The sequence below is a fragment of the Cetorhinus maximus genome, chromosome 10, assembly GCF_964194155.1.
Source record: "Cetorhinus maximus chromosome 10, sCetMax3.hap1.1, whole genome shotgun sequence".
Classification (NCBI taxonomy): domain Eukaryota; kingdom Metazoa; phylum Chordata; class Chondrichthyes; order Lamniformes; family Cetorhinidae; genus Cetorhinus; species Cetorhinus maximus.
In genome coordinates this window covers 79,407,818-79,427,948 of record NC_135888.1, presented here as the reverse complement: position 1 = coordinate 79,427,948, position 20,131 = coordinate 79,407,818, and the positions used below count along the sequence as shown (strand labels likewise).

General features: G+C 42.4%; 1 protein-coding gene across 1 annotated transcript; it reads left to right on the top strand.

The window, feature by feature from the left end:
* Positions 1–674: 674 nt before the first annotated feature.
* On the top strand, positions 675–19,898 carry LOC144685785 (E3 ubiquitin-protein ligase NEURL3-like). The gene is made up of 3 exons (XM_078550660.1): positions 675–771; positions 12,340–12,885; positions 18,193–19,898. The coding sequence occupies exons 1-3, from the start codon at positions 726–728 to the stop codon at positions 18,429–18,431; spliced, it is 831 nt and encodes a 276-aa protein (XP_078406786.1). The 5' UTR covers positions 675–725; the 3' UTR covers positions 18,432–19,898.
* Positions 19,899–20,131: the final 233 nt, after the last annotated feature.

Here is a 20,131-nt window from a genome sequence, read left to right as displayed (position 1 = left end):
ACCATTGGTGGTTGTGCCTTCAGCTGCCTCAGCCCCAAGCTTTGAAATTACACCCCTCAACTTCTCTATCTCAACGCCTCTCACCCCTTCAAACATAACCTCTTTGTTTTCTCCTGGAGATAACCAAAACATAGATGAGAGTTTCAGCAGCAGATGAGCTAAAGCAGGGGCAGAGATGGTCATTGTTCAACTCGATAGGGTATGATTAAATAGGCTGCCAAGATTGCGAACTGTCTGAATCAACCATGGAATCAGCAGGGAGGGAACCGAGTTTGAAATGGGGGCCAAAGACAATGGCTTCAGTCTTTCTGATGGCAAATTGGAGGATATTGCAACTGATATGCAGGGTTTCTGGAGTGATTCCCTCGAGCTGACAGCACATTATACGGTGTATACACCCCGAAGCTAATGCCCCAGTCTGACCCGGATAAACCTGCAAAGAAAGTCCCTCACAAAGAACATGGTACAGAACTGGGTTCGTGACCTTATGACGCAAAATGTTACTTTTAAGATTAACAATTAAATCCTTTTTATCTGGCTGGGAATTACAAGGTTCAGGTTTTGGGGTTGTTCCACTTTCGTCAAATCGCTCCTCCTCTTTTCGCAGCGGAGTATCGTCACGTCATGAAGCGCCGCTCTGTATATAGCTCAAAGCAACCGGGCAGAGAGGGGCCAGTAGCATCAGCCCAGGTAGGGAGAGACAAGCTATCCAACAAGACATCTACATGCTGGTCAGCATGGGAAACAGCTACGTCAAGAAATCCCCCAGAGGTAAGAACCACCAATGTCTGATATCCTTTGCATGCGACCAAATAGGGAGTGTAAATATTAATCCCTATCTTAAAAATAAATCTTTGTTACCTATGCTCATCGAGTCTTGTCCTCACATAATTTAACCCGGTGCCTCTCAGAGACATTGTAAGTAGCAAAGTACCTAAGGAGATATTGAATTTCAAAGTAAAATCTCATCTTTGGGAGGTTGTAGGCTCTTATTTAAATTTTAATTTAAAAGGCTGCAATTCCCAAAATAGTTTTAAAAATGCTTAATAAAATAACAAAGAGGAATTAAAGCAAATGTAATTTTAATTTTTAATTACGATCAGCAGATGTTTCAATGAACTCAACATGGAGCTATAAGTAATTCATATGTCTACTAAAATTGTGCAAAATGTATTATGAGTTTGTAGCAATCTTTTGCTCTTCCATTTTGTCACTTCTCCACATTCTCAATAAGTCAATCTTCAAGTAAAATAAAAAGTGTTAAAGGACATGGTATATTTGTGACAGAGTTTAAAAAGGAAGGAAGTTCCACAGGCCTTTAACTAATAAGCTCTGTTCAATGTCCTTTCATTTATCCCTGTCATTCCCTTGATTTTTGAAGAAACTCTCAAGCAAAATGCTTTGTTCTGGATGGTGTTAAGCTTTTTGAATATTGTTGTGGCTGTATACTTCCAGGCAAGTGCAGAGTATCCCATCACACTTCTGATTTGTGCCTTGTAGATGGTGGAAAGGCTTTGGGGAGTCAGGACTGAGACACTCGTCATATAATACCTAGTCCCTGATCTGCTCTAGTAGCCATGGCTGTTTCTGTTGAGTTTGAGGTCAGTGGTGATCCCCAGGATGTTGATGCCTTTGCTATGGACAGAATACAGGGTGAAAATTCCTTCCCCTTTTCAACTGTAGAGACATGGGATCTTTTATGACCATTTGATAGGGCAGACAGGGCTTCAGTTTAATACCACATCTGAAAAAGAGCAGCTCTGACAAATAGCACTGCTGACATTGCAGCACTCTCACTGTGTTGAAGTGTCAGTTTAAAGCATATGCTCAAGTCTTGGAAATGGGACTTGAACCCACAACCATCTGCCTACCACTGAAGCAAGGTTGACACCTTTTATATTGTACAAATACTGAGTGCTGGCAACCATATTAGAAGACCAAACTTGGAAGAAATTGCTGAGTCGAACAGTAAGATGAAGTTGAGTAATATTGGTAAAGGCAAAATCGTAACCACCGGTTAGCACAGCTTCACTGTGCAATGCAGCACCCAAGTATCGCAGATCCCAGCATATTCACACTCACAAGTGTAGTATCAGTGAGAAGAAACTTGGAAGGTCGGAAGCTGAGTTCCATGTGACTTGGATTGAGATTACCCCCTCCAAAGATTCTGGTTTAATTTCGTTTGAGAGTCAAGCAAGGTCCTGATGCATTATTCAAGTACCATTTGCATGGTTGTTGCAGACTTGATGCAAAGACAAAACCATTTCACAACAATGCTGTATTGTGTGAATGTGTCTTTAGTAATTCATCCAAACTAATTTGCTTCTGATGTTATCAATGCTTACTGTTAAAACAGAAGAAAAAATACTGAATGAACACACAGAAATAAAGAAATGGACATTAGAGTTAAGTATGATTCTCCATTAGAGCCTGATTTAGAAAAGAGGAAGTGATGGCACCAGACATTATAGGGAACCTAACAGTAAGACTTCCTCTTTAAAATGGGATCCTGATGGTGAGATTCTGTCTTTAAAAGGAGCCAAGATCATGACTGTCTCTAGTTTTAAAGATGATGTTTTTCCTTTTTTAATAAAAGCTTCAACAGTTATACCCTCACCCTTTAAAGGAGGTCCTGGGTGATGCCATTTCTCTTTTAGCCATAGCTTGATAGCAACACTCTCCTTTTAACAAGAGTTCTGACAGTGACATTCCCTCTTGAAATGGAGTTCCTGTTTAATCTGTGTTAAATGTTTAATAACTTGTCTGTTGAAACAAAACCTTTGTTATAAAATGTTTACAATAAGGCGTTGGTAATCTTAACTACCAGAGTTTATTTGACAGTAGTTTGATAGGATCATATTGGTAAGTATGAAACAAGAGCAAAACTTTCTCAATCTGATATTGCTCAGTTTTTACAGCTTCTTGATAATTATTTGCAACAATAGAAGATGCTAAAATAGAACAAATAGATTTTACTTAGAATTCTGTTGATTTTTCAGAAGGTTCCTGCTGGTAATATTTATCTTAAAAGTGGCCCAATAACGAGTTGCCCTCTTTAAAAACAAGGACCTATAGTAAAATTCTCTCCTTAAAGGAATCATGATGGTCAACCCCACTGACTAAATGATAATGGAGAGAGGTACAAGGCAGTGGTGGAGATACAGAAATGGAGACTGAAGTAGAGACTGAGATTGACCAATGCGTAACCCAACATGGAATGTGGTATTGACCTCAAGGATCTTGTACTGACATTAAGTTCCTTAAGGTCCATTCATGAAATAGCCCATTTTAGTCAGTTCAACAGTGAGGGTTGAATTGGGTGAAACTGGGTACAGTTAACCATTGTTTTGGACAGGAGTACTGAACAGGCAAGAGGAAATTGAGTCTGTTTCACACACTATCTGATCTTCGCTGAGCTCAGTATACTCCTTGTTTTGATCAGCACAAAATTCACAAGGGAAAAATGCATTTTTAAAAAGAGATACAAATAGATAATTAGAAATGGAAATGTACAGATATAAATTTGGTGGGGTGTAGGGGGGTGGTTCGCCGAACTTTTGCTAGGGCATTATAAGAACTTGGTGGAGTTTTTGATTAAAGTCCACACATATAGATAACCAATTCGATTTTAAAATTCAGTAGATTCTGCCTGTTTGTGGAGAGTTGTATAATCTCAATCCAATATAGACAGTTGCAGTTTTTTTACTCATATACATCCTGTTGTTTGATTGTAAGTTTCAAAAATAGAGACATTGTAAATGACTAGCTCTGTGTGCTTTTATTATTTCCTGTCGGTTACTTTATTTCCAGGAAAGTGAAACGCCTTGGTAGCAGCAGCCATGGCAGCAGTGTTTCACTGGGTAGCAATAAGCTGCAATATAACTGCTTCATTGACCGCCTGCCAGCTGTCAGCATCAAACATTAACAGGTTTTTACTCTGTGGTGCACCTGTATCAGCTGTTGTTTATTTCTTCAGTGTAGAGTGAGTCTATACTGACACCTCCCTGTTTTCTGCTTCCAGTAAGACACTGAGAGCTGTTTCATTTTTTTTCAAACTATATCAGGCCATCAGGGGATTCATATCTTGTGAACCATCCCAGTTTTATTAAAATTAGTGATTTTTTTTGTGTGTGTGAGTATTGTGCTCATCAAAGAGGGCATGTCTTTGATAGGGAATGAACTGTATACTAGGACAGATAGACTAGGGTTAGACATGGGGTAAAGCACCTTCTATTCTATCTCCACATTGTAGCTTGACTCCTACATTAGCAAAGTACTCTGTATTGCATCAGGGTCATATTTTTCTACTTTCCACACCAGTCATTCAATGACCTCTCTGTGTGAGGTTGCCAATTGTCTTGAATTAGGGGGCGTTTCAGGGGTTTTTAAAAACAAGACTGAGAGGACACAACTTATTTCACATAGCCAGAAGAGAGAAAAATCTTTCATCCCCTGTTGAGCTCGTTTAAAAGGATGTTTAACACGCATAGTTCCTTGTTCCCGTTTATTATAATTTGTTTCCGATGGGCATATATTTTTAGAAGAGCATAAACTCATCTATTTAAAATAGCCTTTCCACCAATTTCAATTATGTTTCTTAATGTGTTACATGTAGTCTCATCAAATATATGCTACACTATATATAATTGGTGTAAACGTTTGTTTAAATTATTTTAAAAATGTGTTAAATAGAATAAATCCTGGGACAGTTGGCTTATGCACCACATTCATTGTAACTCTCAAGAGCCATAGCCTACATTGTCCATTGGTTTCTTTTGTGCTATTGATGTGTTTTCACCATCTGTCTGTCATGGGCCTGTTCTACCCAAAATGCAATTTTTGATTCTGTGCATTTGGTGACACCGCAGCATGGCAGTGAATATGTGGGCAAAGAAAGAACTTGCATTTATATAGCGCCTTTCATAACCTCAGATCATCCCACAACACTTCACAGTCAATTAAGTACTTTAAAAGTGCAATCACCATTGTGATTAAGAAACGCAAAAGCCAATTTGTGCGCAGCAAAGACCCACAAACAGAAATTATACCAATGATCACATTTTAGCTTGAGTGATAAATCTTGGACTGGACACCAGGAGACCTCCCCAGCAGTTCTTCAAATAGTAGTGTGGGATCTTTTATATCCACCTGAGAGAGCAGGCAGGGTCTAGGTTTAACGGTATACCTGAAAGACAACATCTCCAACAGTGCAGCACTCCTGCAATACTGCATTGAAGTGCCAGCTAGCTTTCATGCTTAGGTCTCTGGAGGGGTGTTTGAACCCATGACCTTCTAAGAGTGCCACTGAGAGAACTGACATAAAGCTGACACTGAAAACACAGGAGAAAATTACATTGCAATATATCCACAATGCCCTAATCTTGGTATATAGAGTCATCGATATGCCTAGTGTCAGTTGTAAAATAAACTCTAATATCACTTCATGTGAAATTTTATAAAGGAGCTAAGATATCTTTATTTGTTTAGTTTTCCAACATGCTGAGACTCCTCTGGCGTGTGCGCAGGAAGGAGAGTCTAGAGGACAGTTTGTTCAAAAAGCTTTGTGAACGGGGAAAGGGAGGGAAAATTCTTGTTTAACCTGTTTTAAAAGTGTTATTACTAATAATATCACATGCTCTATGAATACAAAGTGAGTGCTTCCAGTATAAGCAGGGATGGAGGTTCTTTTGCTTGGGGTATGTAAAGATACTTGTTTTGTACGCAATATAACAGTGAGTTTTCATTTTGTTTTCAGAATGTCAGAGTTTTCATTTTATTCTTCAGGATGATGTGAATCTTGCTCTGTGGTCTTGGAATTTCCCTTCTATCATGGATTGGTTGCAGTGCATAAGATGGGAGAGTAGAGAACACGCAGGAAATTAGAGACTTGACTATTGCCACTGTAACGAAATATAACTGTTGAGAAGGTGAAAGTTTAGCGTAACAAATGACTAAGCAACAAAAAGGTCCTGTTTCAAAAACAACCAAAGACATTTTCAGTGTGGTAGAACCAGCATCCTAACCAAGTGAAAAGTTCACATTAGCTGCTTGTTTTAACATAAATCTTGGCATCACATGATCCACTGCAATTTTTTTCTCTCACAAAGGAATGACGTGAAGAGTCATTGAACGCAATTTATCACTCCAACCAGTAATAAATCCTCCCGCCAAAGAAGTATGTCAACACAGTATTTCACTTTAACTGGACGGCTGTCAGGTCCTGCTTTCCCGCTTTCACTCCTCTCAGTTTTCAGCACATCTTTAGAGCGATTCTGGCCTTACTAATGTAATTAGGTCACCACGTACACACATCTACGCAGAACCAATAACAGGACCCAGAGTCAACTCCTGTCTCCGATTTCAGTTAGTCAGGTATCCATGATCGGTGCGAGTAAGCGGGTGAGACAGTAACACATCAAGCCCAGATCCCAGCATGGCAGCATCCTTCCTGGAGTCAGGATTCACTACAACCAGTAAAAAGAAGGAATGGTTCATTTCACGGCTGATATACTTCTCATATGTAAGTAAAGATGGCACAAACATAAGATGGTAAGGTATTGAACAAACATTATTTTGGACATGAAGTTATAACAAAGACATTAGATTTGTGTTTAAAATGTGGCTGGGATAGTTGTTGATGAATTGGGTGAATGCTGGGACAGAGAAGTGTTGTCATTTAGACACTAGTGCAATATGAGGTTATCCTTGAGACAGTGCGATAAATCCTGGGGCACCGGATTGTTGTGGCTTGTTTTTTTGAAGCACATGTTGCATTGAGCTGAATGAGAGGTAGTGACTAAACGGTAATTCCTGAGGCTCCCGAACAACGTGAGCTATTTCAGGACTGATGAGTTAGGAATGAATTCCAGTCATGAACAGGTCTGTTTGGTATTGTTTTCTGTAGAAACAAAATGTTTATTTGAAGCGTACTTCACTTGTTAAGTATCAACACTTAAACCTTAGCATGTAACAACGTGTCTTTAAAGAGATATTATTGTGAGTGTTCCTAACAACCCACTGTTCACCTCAAGTACACCAGGCTGCTGGTATCAGCCACACCAGCCAGGAGTTTCAATTCACCCACTCCCTAAATGCAAGAACGAAAGCAGTTTGCTCCAGTTTACTGCTGGGTGTGGGCATCCAGGGGTAGTTTCATGTTTTTAATTGAATTTCTATTAGTAAGTGTAAGTGGCAGAGGTTGTAATGTGGTTATATTAACATCTGAAGAAACATCTCCAGAGACATCCCATGATCCGACATGCTGATCACACCCTTGAATCACAACTTAAGTGCTGAGCATTAGGTATCCCCGGATAACCCAAGTTATCATACCGCCTCATACAATTTTATTCTGATGTTTCAGCCAGTGCAGATCTAGTCAAACAACTTGAGTTCGTTTGAAATTTTGACTTGTTTGCCCAGAATAGCTCATGATGTGGGATGCACTATGTGAAATACACAGAACCTAGCCCAAACTTCAGGCTGAAAAACAAACTCAGGACAAGTCTTAACACTAACAGTGACACATTCTGCCAGGGGCATAGAAAAAAATCTCCTGGATTCATCTCCTGGACACTGCCGTGAGCAACCTAGGAGAGAAGATTAAAGAAAATTGTCTTTCTTTTTAATTTTCAGTGAACGCTCTTGTTTGTTCATTGCATATCCTGCTGGATATTAAAAAAGGCTGTTTGACCAGACTCAGTGCGGGGGAGGGGGGCGATGCAAGAGATTATAATGATAAAACCTCCAACAAGATGTTCAACCGGAGTTAACAACCCTAATGCATTCTCCAGATACATTTGTTGATCAACTGTGTGGATTAATTTACCATCTTGACTAAAATGAGTTGAATCAAAATGAGTTGAGCGATTGAACCAAGGATCTCCTTGGAGCATAAGGGTTAGTACCACACAATATGGCAGATTTCCTAAATGGGATCTCCTTAGTGAGTAGGACTGGACTACTGCCAACAGTCTTGGGAATTATGACAGCCAATTGCAAGTCAAGGTCTGCTTGTCCAAGTAATGCACAAACTGGTTTAATTTGCATTCTAAGTGGGTTTGCTCTTGAGAAGCAAAGATCAGGCCATTATCTGGCAGGGAGAGCAGAAATATTCTGCTTATCCAACATATGCTCAAACCTTGTATGAAGTATTTAGTATTTTTAGGTTAACTGGTGGTAGTTCAATGCTTGCATGGGATATTATAGCATGGCCTTGGAGTGTTGAGGTTGTGGATTTTCTCCTGCCTTTCCCAACATTGTGGGATCCAATTTCAGCAGCACCTTCTGTAGGAGCCACTGGGAAAGGTCACTTTCTCAGAGTGAGGGGAGTGAGAGCCAGTCACCCACCAGTAACCTGCTAGCTGCTGAACTAAGAGTTTGGACCTCTTTTATTTTGCCTTCTGGGTCCATGGAATATTGTGTAATTCAGAGAAGGACAGTACCTAAAATAGATGGGGTGGATATAGAAAGAGTCCTGGGGTAAATGTGCCACGTAGTCTTCAGCTACAGAGTCTCTGAGCTGAATGTGTTTTGAATGAGTTAAAACTGGGTTCTCTTTGTGGAGCGCCCTGAGCTAAATGTATTCCTGAAGCATCTGTTATGGAGTCTCAAAACAAGCCTTGTTTACTGACATCAATAAAAGACCATAAACATTTGGAACACTTGCCTAATCTGGAAAATAGCAGGGTGCAGATCTATGCAGAAAGAACAGGGGTGTCTGACTAATTGAATAGTTGCTTCAAAGGGCTAGCACAGGTGTGATGGACCAGACAGCTGCCTTCTGTGTGGGATGATTCAATGAGTCATGTTAATGACTTTGACTAACTTCATTTGGTGGAATTCTTCCCATTGTTATTTTAATAATCAGTTGCAAATGGTCACGGATACATTTTTACTCCTGGGTTCTTAGCCAAGAAATAAAAGATAATTAAATATTTACTGCATTCATCTACTAAGGAGCCAGGCCATTTATATCCAATTCTCCTTTCTCCCCATCTTTCCTGAAAATGGTGACTCATATTGCAGTATATATGTGGCTGACCAATGGCACACTCATTCTTTAAATAAAAACAAAAAGCTAAAAGCTACTGCGGATGCTGGAAATCCAAAACAAAAACAGAATTACCTGGAAAAACTCAGCAGGTCTGGCAGCATCGGTGGAGATGAAATCAGTTAACGTTTCGAGTCTTCACGACCCTTCGGCAGAACTGAAGCATAGTTAGGAGAAAGGAGAAATATAAGCTGGTTTAAGGTGGGGGGGCGGGGGGAGAGAGAAGTTGAGGGTGTGGTGATTGTGGAGATAAGCAAGCAGTGATAGGAGCAGATAATCAAAAGATGTCACAGACAAAAGGATCAAAGAGGTGTTGAAGGTGGTGATATTTGTCTAAGAAAGTGCTAATTAAGAGTGGAAGACAGGACACGCAAGGTACAGCTCTAGTGGGGGTGGGGTGGAAAGACTAACAAAGTTTTAGTTTTAGATTTAAAAATAATGGAAATAGGTGGGAAAAGAAGAATCTATATAAATTATTGAAAAAAAAAGGGGAGGGGGGAGAAACGGGGTGGGGATGGGGGGAGGGGGAGTTTAAGATCTAAAGTTGTTGAATTCAATATTCAGCCCGGAAGGCTGTAGAGTGCCTAGTCGGAAGATGAGGTGCTGTTCCTCCAGTTTGCGTTGGGCTTCACTGGAACAATGCAGCAAGCCAAGGACAGACATGTGGGCAAGAGAACAGGGTGGAGTGTTAAAATGGCAAGCGACAGGGAGGTTTGGGTCTTTCTTGCGGACAGACCACAGGTGTTCTGCAAAGCGGTCGCCCAGTTTGCGTTTGGTCTCTCCAATGTAGAGGAGACCGCATTGGGAGCAACGAATGCAGTAGACTAAGTTAGGGGAAATGCAAGTGAAATGCTGCTTCACTTGAAAGGAGTGTTTGGGCCCTTGGACAGTGAGGAGAGAGGAAGTGAAGGGGCAGGTGTTGCATCTTCTGCGTGGGCATGGGGAGGTGCCATAGGTGGGGGTTGAGGAGTAGGGGGTGATGGAGGAGTGGACCAGGGTGTCCCAGAGGGAACGATCCCTATGGAATGCCGTCAGGGGGGGGTGAAGGGAAGATGTGTTTGGTGGTGGCATCATGCTGGAGTTGGCGGAAATGGCGGAGGATGATCCTTTGAATGCGGAGGCTGGTGGGGTGATAAGTGAGGACAAGGGGGACCCTATCATGTTTCTGGGAAGGAGGAGAAGGCGTGAGGGCGGATGCGCGGGATATGGGCCGGACACGGTTGAGGGCCCTGTCAACGACCGTGGGTGGAAAACCTCGGTTAAGGAAGAAGGAGGACATGTCAGAGAAGCTGTTTTTGAAGGTAGCGTCATCAGAAGAGATGCGACGGAGGCGAAGGAACTGAGAGAATGGGATGGAGTCCTTACAGGAAGCGGGGTGTGAGGAGCTGTAGTCGAGGTAGCTGTGGGAGTCGGTAGGCTTGTAATGGATATTGGTGGACAGTCTATCATCAGAAATTGAGACAGAGAGGTCAAGGAAGGGAAGAGAAGTGTCAGAGATGGACCATGTGAAAATGATGGAGGGGTGGAGATTGGAAGCAAAATTAATAAATTTTTCCAGGTCCCGACGAGAGCATGAAGCAGCACCGAAGTAATCATCGATGTACCGGAGAAAGAGTTGTGGGAGGGGGCCGGAGTAGGACTGGAACAAGGAATGTTCCACATACCCCATAAAGAGACAGGCATAGCTGGGGCCCATGCGTGTACCCATAGCCACACCTTTTATTTGGAGGAAGTGAGAGGAGTTAAAGGAGAAATTGTTCAGTGTGAGAACAAGTTCAGCCAGATGGAGGAGAGTAGTGGTGGATGGGGATTGTTCGGGCCTCTGTTCAAGGAAGAAGCTAAGGGCCCTCAGACCATCCTGGTGGGGGATGGAGGTGTAGAGGGATTGGACATCCATGGTGAAGAGGAAGTGGTTGGGGCCAGGGAACTGGAAATTGTTGATGTGGCGTAAGGTGTCAGAGGAATCACGGATGTAGGTGGGAAGGGACTGGACAAGGGGAGAGAGAAGGGAGTCAAGATAACGAGAAATGAGTTCCATGGGGCAGGAACAGGCTGACACGATCGGTCTTCTTTAAATAACCTTGTTTGCATCTGTCAGCAGACACAAAAACAAGTGATAAGAGGTAATGCTCCATTTGCTTCTCAAACAATTCCACAAGGATATTTTCATAGGTGAATTCAAATGGGCCCAGAAAGCTAAACATGTTGTCTCCATAGCCAATCTGTTGGCTAAGTTCTCCAGAGCAAAATGTGTCTTGTCCCTTCATGCATCTCAACAAAATAAAGTATTAACAGTTCTGCTGCCAGCCTTTTTTATCCTTGATGTGGGTAACTGGCTACAGTTTCAGAACTTTAAAAGCAAAGTTACTTCATGTGCTTGCATAGGGATAAAGGGACAAATTATGAGGACAGGTTGCACAAACTAGGCTTACATTCTCTTGATAATAGAAGACTGATAGATGAACTAATCAAGGTGCTTAAAATGGTAAAAAGATTTGATAGGGTAGAAAGAGAGAAACCCTCCTCTAGTGGGGGAAGCAAGAATGAGGGGACATAATCTTAAGATTAGAGCCAGGCCATTCAGGGGGTGAAATCAGGAAACACAAAGGGTAGTAGTAAAATGGATTATTCATCCCCAAAAGGCTGTGGACAACTGGATTTTCCAAGACTTAGACTGATAGGTTTTTGTTAGGCAGGGGTATGAAGGAATATGGAGCTAAGATGGGTAAACGGGGTTAGGTACAGATCAGCTACTTGCTCATTGAGTGACAAAGCAGGCCCCAATGGGCTACAGTTCCTCTATTCCTAATTGCTCCTTCCAGCCTGCTCTGCCCTGCCGTAGCCCTGCTCTTTGTGTTTGAATCGTGGGTGCTGGTGGTTCAGCAGGAACTTCATGTGTTAAAGTTACTGCCAGGTGTTTCTAAATGCAAGGACATGGCCCAAATATTTAATACAAATAAGGAAACAATGTTGTCAGGTTTATCAATATGAGATCTACTCCCTAATAATTGTTCTAATTAGTGTTTTACTCAGCCTCTCATTTAGAGTTGTGTTAAATGTTACATCCATGATTCAATGAACAAATAATTATCTAGTGTTGGATAATTGCCAGTGGCGATGTACCTCAATCAAATGGTAGACATGCAATAAGGTTACGCAACAGAGGGCATTAAAGCAGAGTAATGCTCAGTCCTAAGTCATCAACTGATTGTGCAAAACTCCTAGTAACATTGTCCTGCGCACAGCAATTTTGCATTAAACACACTTTTCATTTCATTCATTTGCAGAACAGGACCAAAGAAATGGCCAAAGGTCTACCTGTGGAAAAAAGGCAAAATATCTTCAAAAACCAACTACCTCACTCAGTCCCCTTTTTTTCCATCCGTACACCAAGGGGACACAGATTAATATGGATTCATCCAGCCATCGTGCGTGGAGGAAATCTGGATTCTGTAATGGGATCACCTTTACCAACCGTCCAATCCTTATCCAGGAGAAAGTGAGACTGAAGATCACAAAGACGGATGACTCATGGAAAGGGGGATTGCGACTAGGCTGCACGAGCTTTGATCCCTCCCTCATGGATCCCAATGCTCTTCCAAAGTTTGCATGCCCAGACCTAGAGAAAGCACATGGCTTCTGGGTCAGCACATTACCCAATGAGTGTATGCAAGAGGGAACTGTCATCTCATTCTGGGTGAACAGCCGAGGCCACTTCCTGTACACTGTGAATGAAGGGAGGGAATACCTCCTTATGAAAGGATTGTTGGTGTCATGGCCGTTGTGGGTGATCATTGATGTGTATGGAACAACACAAGAAGTCCAGCTCCAAGGTAAAGGATTAATAGACGCGTTTGAAAGATGTGATAGGACATTTCATTACATTTTATAATGTTTTTCATTGGATAGTAGATAACACTCTGGCTTACAGTTATTTCACTTCTTGATGGCCTCGTGGGTAAATATGCCATGTGATGTGCTATTAAACTATAGAGAATAGAAGACACCAGGCATAATCATTGGTCTGTAATGAGTTCGTTCATCTCAGTCAGAGCAGCAGTTGGAGCAATATAGTTGTCCATAGTTCCCCAGATAAGAAAGAGAAAATTAGCCAGGATTCTTGCTACAAATTGCTATTCAATGACTCATACTTATCACTATGTGTGTGCACGTGTCTTGTCTTCCCATAAATGGATTCACTGGACTTGAATGAGCTTCCAGAGAACTGCAGAACTAAACCCCAGTAGGAGTCAGCACGTTTGGGAGCGGGGACGAAATTGGGAGAATTAAAATTTTAAGTTCAAAGCCATGTTAAAAGTTATATGAAAATCAAAATGGAAAAGATTCCAATAGCACTAAGTACCAATTGACATGATAGCAGCCTGAGAGGCCACCAGTGTATTTATTCAGTGATCAAATGCAGTGATTTTAATTTAGAATCTTCCAGGTGTAAATCACATGTTTCAACAAACTGTTCTAACTAAAAACAAAAAGCTAAAAGCTACTGCGGATGCTGGAAATCCAAAACAAAAACAGAATTACCTGGAAAAACTCAGCAGGTCTGGCAGCATCAGTGGAGAAGAAATCAGTTAACGTTTCGAGTCTTTACGACCCTTCGGCAGAACTGAGTATAGTTAGGAGAAAGGTGAAATATAAGCTGGTCTAAGGTGGGGGGGCGGGGGGAGAGAGAAGTTGAGGGTGTGGTGATTGTGGAGATAAGCAAGCAGTGATAGGAGCAGATAATCAAAAGATGTCACAGACAAAAGGATCAAAGAGGTGTTGAAGGTGGTGATATTGTCTAAGAAAAGTGCTAATTAAGAATGGAAGACAGGATACTCAAGGTACAGCTCTAGTGGGGGTGGGGTGGAAAGACTAACAAAGTTTTAGTTTTAAATTTAAAAATAATGGAAATAGGTGGGAAAAGAAGAATCTATATAAATTATTGAAAAAAAAGGGAGGGGGGAGAAACGGGGTGGGGATGGGGGGAGGGGGAGTTTAAGATCTAAAGTTGTTGAATTCAATATTCAGCCCGGAAGGCTGTAGAGTGCCTAGTCGGAAGATGAGGTGCTGTTCCTCCAGTTTGCGTTGGGCTTCACTGGAACAATGCAGCAAGCCAAGGACAGACATGTGGGCAAGAGAACAGGGTGGAGTGTTAAAATGGCAAGCGACAGGGAGGTTTGGGTCTTTCTTGCGGACAGACCACAGGTGTTCTGCAAAGCGGTCGCCCAGTTTGCGTTTGGTCTCTCCAATGTAGAGGAGACCGCATTGGGAGCAACGAATGCAGTAGACCTCTCTCCTCACCGTTCAAGGGCCCAAACACTCCTTTCAAGTGAAGCAGCATTTCACTTGCATTTCCCCTAACTTAGTCTACTGCATTCGTTGCTCCCAATGCGGTCTCCTCTACATTGGAGAGACCAAACGCAAACTGGGCGACCGCTTTGCAGAACACCTGCGGTCTGTCCGCAAGAAAGACCCAAACCTCCCTGTCGCTGAGGTTTACTAAACTAATGCCTCAAATGGGTGGATTGTCTTATGAGGGAAGGTTAGACAGGCTAGGCTTGTATTCGCTGGAGTTTAGAAGAATAAGCGGTGACTTGATTGAAACATATAAGATCCTGAGGGGTCAAGACAGGGTGGGTTTGGAGAGGTTGTTTCCTCTTGTGGGAGAATCTAGAACTAGGGGCCACTGTTTAAAAATAAGGGGTTACCCATTTAGGACAGAGACTGGGGTAGGTGGGAATGTGGAGTTGAGGTTGAAATCAGATCAGCCATGATCTCATTGAATGGTGGAGCAGGGTCGATGAGCCGAGTGGCCTACTCCTCCTAATTTGTATGTTTGGATGTAACTAATATGAGTGATAGCAGAACACACTGATTAAAGTCACTGGCTCTGTCAGGCAAACCACTGCAGTTTCCTTTAAAGAGACAGCTACCATTTGTGATCTCTCATTAACTTCTTTATCATTTAGGTTTATAGCTTAATTGTGCTTGTAAGAGGGATCTTGTGAGCCATCCAGTAACTTTAGTTCTCCCTCAATGTCACTACAAATGGGTACAAGTGTGTAGCCAGAACTCTGCTGCAAGCAGCTTACATTGAGACTGCAGAACAGGTTTAGTGAGGCAAAAGCAAAAAACTGCGGATGCTGGAAATCCAAAACAAAAACAAAAATACCTGGGAAAACTCAGCAGGTCTGGCAGCATCTGCGGAGAGGAACACAGTTAACGTTTCGAGTCCGAATGACCCTTCAACAGAACTAACATAGCCACACCTTTTATTTGGAGGAAGTGAGAGGAGTTTAAGGAGAAATTGTTCAGTGTGAGAACAAGTTCAGCCAGACGGAGGAGAGTAGTGGTGGATGGGGATTGTTCGGGCCTCTGTTCGAGGAAGAAGCAGAAAGCCATCAGACCATCCCGGTGGGGGATGGAGGTGTAGAGGGATTGGACGTCCATGGTGAAGAGGAGGTGGTTGGGGCCAGGGAACTGGAAATTGTTGATATGATGTAGGGTGTCAAAGGAATCATGGATGTAGGTGGGAAGGGACTGGACAAAGGGAGAGAGAATGGAGTCAAGATGGCAAGAAATGAGTTCCGTGGGGCAGGAACAGGCTTACATGATCGGTCTGCCGGGACAGTCTCTCCTTAAACTCCTCTCACTTCCTCCAAATAAAAGGTGTGGCTATGGGTACCCGCATGGGCCCCAGCTATGCCTGTCTCTTTATGGGGTATGTGGAACATTCCTTGTTCCAGTCCTACTCCGGCCCCCTCCCACAACTCTTTCTCCGGTACATCGATGGTTACTTCAGTTCGGTGCTGCTTCATGCTCTCGTCTGGACCTGGAAAAATTTATTAATTTTGCTTCCAATTTCCACCCCTCCATCATTTTCACATGGTCCATCTCTGACACTTCCCTTCCCTTCCTTGACCTCTCTGTCTCAATTTCTGGAGATAGACTGTCCACCAATGTCCATTACAAGCCTACCGACTCCCACAGCTATCTCGGCTACAGCTCCTCACACCCCGCTTCCTGTAAGGACTCTATCCCATTCTGTCAGTTCCTTCGCCTCCGTCGCATCTGTTCTGATGATGCCACTTTCAAAACAGTTCCTCTGACATGTCTTCCTTCTTCCTTAACTGAGGTTTTCCATCCACGGTGGTTGACAGGGCCCTCAACCGTGTCCGGCCCATCTCCCGCGCATCTGCCCTCACACCTTCCTCTCCCTCCCAGAACCATGATAGGGTCCCCCTTGTCCTCACTTATAACCCCACCAGCCTCCGCATTCAAAGGATCATTCTCCATCATTTCCACCAACTCCAGCATGATGCCACCACCAAACACATCTTCCCTTCACCCCCCCCACTGGCGGCATTCCGCAGGGATCGTTCCCTCAGGGACACCATGGTCCACTCCTCCATTACCCCCTACACCTCAACCCCCGCCCACGGCAACTTCCCATGCAACCGCAGAAGGTGCAACACCTGCCCCTTTACTTCCCCTCTCCTCACCGTCCAAGCGCCCAAACACTCCTTTCAAGTGAAGCAGCAATTCACTTGCACTTCCCTCAATTTAGTCTACTGCTTTCGTTGCTCCCAATGCGGTTTCCTCTACTTTGGAGAGACCAAACGCAGACTGGGTGACCGCTTTGCAGAACATCTTCGGTCTGTCCGCAAGCATTGCCCAGACCTCCCTGTCGCTTGCCATTTCAACACTCCACCCTGCTCTCAAGCCCACATGTCCGTTCTTAGCTTGCTGCATTGTTCCAGTGAAGCTCAACGCAAACTGGAGGAACAGCACCTCATCTTCCAACTAGACACTTTACAGCCTTCCGGACTGAATATTGAGTTCAACAATTTTAGATCATGAACTCTCTCCTCCATCCCCACCCCCTTTCTGATCCCTCTCTTTTTTTTCCAATAATTTATATAGATTTTTCTTTTCCCACCTATTCCCATTATTTTTAAATGTATTTCCATCCATTGTTTTATCTCTACCTTTTTGCCTTTTTTGATTCCTTCACCCCACCCCACCCCCACTAGGGCTATCTGTACCTTGCTTGTCCTGCTTTCTACCCTTAATTAGCACATTCCTTAGATAATATCACCACCTTCAACACCTCTTTGTTCTTCTGTCTATGACATCTTTTGGTTATCTCCACTTATCACTGGCCCTATATCCAGCTCTACTTGTCCCACCCCACCTTAAACCAGTTTATATTTCACCTCTCTTCTATTTTTACTTAGTTCTGTTGAAGGGTCATTCGGACTCGAAACGTTAACTGTGTTCCTTTCCGCAGATGGTGCCAGACCTGCTGAGTTTTTCCAGGTTTAGTGAGGCTATTGATTGTACATTGCAAGATATATTTAATTATATCTGCAATATGACCCTGTACAAGTAGTTAATAAATCTAGGCATAGAAATTGTGTAACAAATGTTAATGTTAAACCAGGAATTACAAAGTCTTATCATTTCAGATTAATGATATTTTATTTCTGATCGAACTGTATATTGCCACTCTCATTCTGCTAAACTAAATAATTACATCTTTACTTCTTCAGATCGCTCCATGAAATGCATATCCCAGAGCAAATTTCAATTACAGCCACCCCTCCCTGTTGGAAGCCCCAAACATCATGGGCAGAATGTTTGGGTCAGCGGGCAGCCGCAATCAGCCCCTGACCGTGATTTCACGCTGGCTGGCCAGGGTGGGGGTGGGAAGAGGGCGAGCGCTGAAGTCAGCGCGGGCGTGGAGGAGCATGGAAGGAAAGCTCCTTGAAAGCAGAAAAATTCTTACCAAAATCTCTAATTTAGTTCCCACCTTGTAGAATTCCAGTAGATTAGTCAGGAATTAGCTATTGCTTCCCAAATGACTCCTGAGTTCTATACATTTTTAAATGAATGTTTCTGATATCTATAAGATACTGAACTATTTTCCCTTCTACCAATTGTAAATAATTGACTCCTGAAATGTGTTTGGCCCCTTGTTTTGAAAATTGGAATATATTATGTGTCAACCAGCTCTCAGATGCAGCTACTGAGTCAATTGAAATATTAACCAGATCCTTGTTAACTTGGTGTAGATTTGTCACTGCTTAAAAAGAGGCATCCTGTGATTATATAGTAATCATCTAAAACTTTATTTTCAGGCAGTCCTGATTCCAGTCCTTGTGCTCCTAAAGTATCATCAGATACCCAGCCCCAGCGCTCTGAGACCCTGGATGAAGACTGTATTGTCTGCTGTTCTCGGCAAGTTGACTCTGTTTTATACAAATGTGGACACATGTGTATGTGCTATGGCTGTGGTAAGAAGCTCCTCAGTGGGAACTCAAAATGCCCAATCTGCAGACAACGAATCAAAGAGATCATTAAGACATACCGGAGTTAAAATCTCAGGATTAGCATATGAACTCAGTTTGTTGGACTGTTTGAGTGACCTGCCTTTGAACATCAGCAGCTTGGCTCCCCGCCTTGCTAATCACATCTTTTGTAGCACTTGGACATGTTGACCGGTAGGGCATAACACAAATGTGAGCACTCGGTGGTTATGAAGATCCAATCCAAATCTGAAATGTAGGGAGAAGGATGAGATGGAGAGAGACAGGAATGTGTATGGAGAAATGGACAGGGAGAGGGACAGGCTGTGTGGGAGAGCAAAAGGCTATAAACAGAGTGAAATAAAGAGCATCAAATTAGGATGGGAAGCAGCAGGAAAGTTAAGGAATGTGACTTGAGTTAGAGAAGTAAGGATTCAGCTGGAAAGAGGAAGCAGTCCCAATTATTGAAGCAGTCAGACAAATTGAACAAACAACTAAGAATGTTATTAATGAGGATGAGGTCACAACCAGTTAATCAAAGGTAAGTCCAAGAATTGGAGATTATTGAATGGGGCAAGTGGGAGAGACAAAGCACAACTCAAGATGATATGTGGTGATATGAAGGAATATGTGCACTGACACATGAGATATAACAACCCACAGTCTTCTTGGGCCAATATTGTCTAAGCCTTTAGCTATTACCTTTTCATTGTCAGTAGGTTCCCTATACTTGAGAAAAATATCACCGTCCCTCTTCTACTGATTAAAGAGCTGAAATGTGGACTTGGCCTTCATTTTGCACAACAACAAACTACCACCTCATCCAATTTGGTTTTGCTTCATTATTCCTTTACAAGCAATAGTAGGGACTTGTATTCCCCCACCTAGGAAAGGTTAGAATGTCTGAGACAGATTTCTGGGATTCACACTTGGTCATTTATGAGAGATGAATATGAATGATGGGCGGATTTCGGACCGATACATAACATTTTGGTTCTGTGCTGCAGCTTTAAATTGCACTTCTGCCATTGCTTCTCTGAAATGAAATGTTAATGACTCAAACCTAAAAAAAAATTGTAATGAAGCCCTTGTATTTATGTAAACTCTATAGTTTTCCTGCCTTATAATATTCCGGGATCTCTGAGCTCCTTCAATTCTGGTCTCTTCCGTCTCTCTGACTTTAATTGCTGCACCAGTAGTGGTTGATCTTGCAGCTACCAAAGCCCTAAGTTCTCTAAGCCCCCTCCTTAAACCTCTCTCTACCTCTCTTTCCACTTTTAATGCACTCCATAAAACCTACCCTTTTGATCAAGCTTTCTGTCCTCTGTTCTATTATCTCTTTATGTGGCTCCATCTCCTGATAATAGTCCTGTGAAGCATCTTTGTACATTTTGCTATGTTAAAGGCACTGTATAAATGCAGGTTATTGCTGTTAGGATATAGTAACTTTATAAATTGTACATTTTTTGACTGTACTCATGCTTTTCTAATGTAATGCTACATTGTCGCCACAAAGGATTTATATTTTTATAAAATGAGTATAATAAGGTGCCTTGTTTTTATTAAATTCATAATTTCAAGAGTGCAAAGAAGACTCTCTGTGACATCAAGGACAAAATTATTGCACCTCTTCCACAGTGGCACCCTATCATGCAATATATGTTCACTAGGGTGAAAGAAGGAACATGTAGAATGATTAACTTCCAGTTGCTGTTTGTGATTCATTCTCACCATAGAAACTGAAGCCAAGGTCCCAACTTGTCCCTTTGGG

Bases quoted from the DNA above. Each gene is read 5' to 3' on its own strand.
- LOC144685785 (XM_078550660.1), top strand. From the start codon at position 726: ATGCTGGTCAGCATGGGAAACAGCTACGTCAAGAAATCCCCCAGAG. The intron at 772-12,339 runs GTAAGAACCACC...ATTCATTTGCAG, and splicing joins CGTCAAGAAATCCCCCAGAG to AACAGGACCAAAGAAATGGC. The intron at 12,886-18,192 runs GTAAAGGATTAA...CTTTATTTTCAG, and splicing joins ACAAGAAGTCCAGCTCCAAG to GCAGTCCTGATTCCAGTCCT.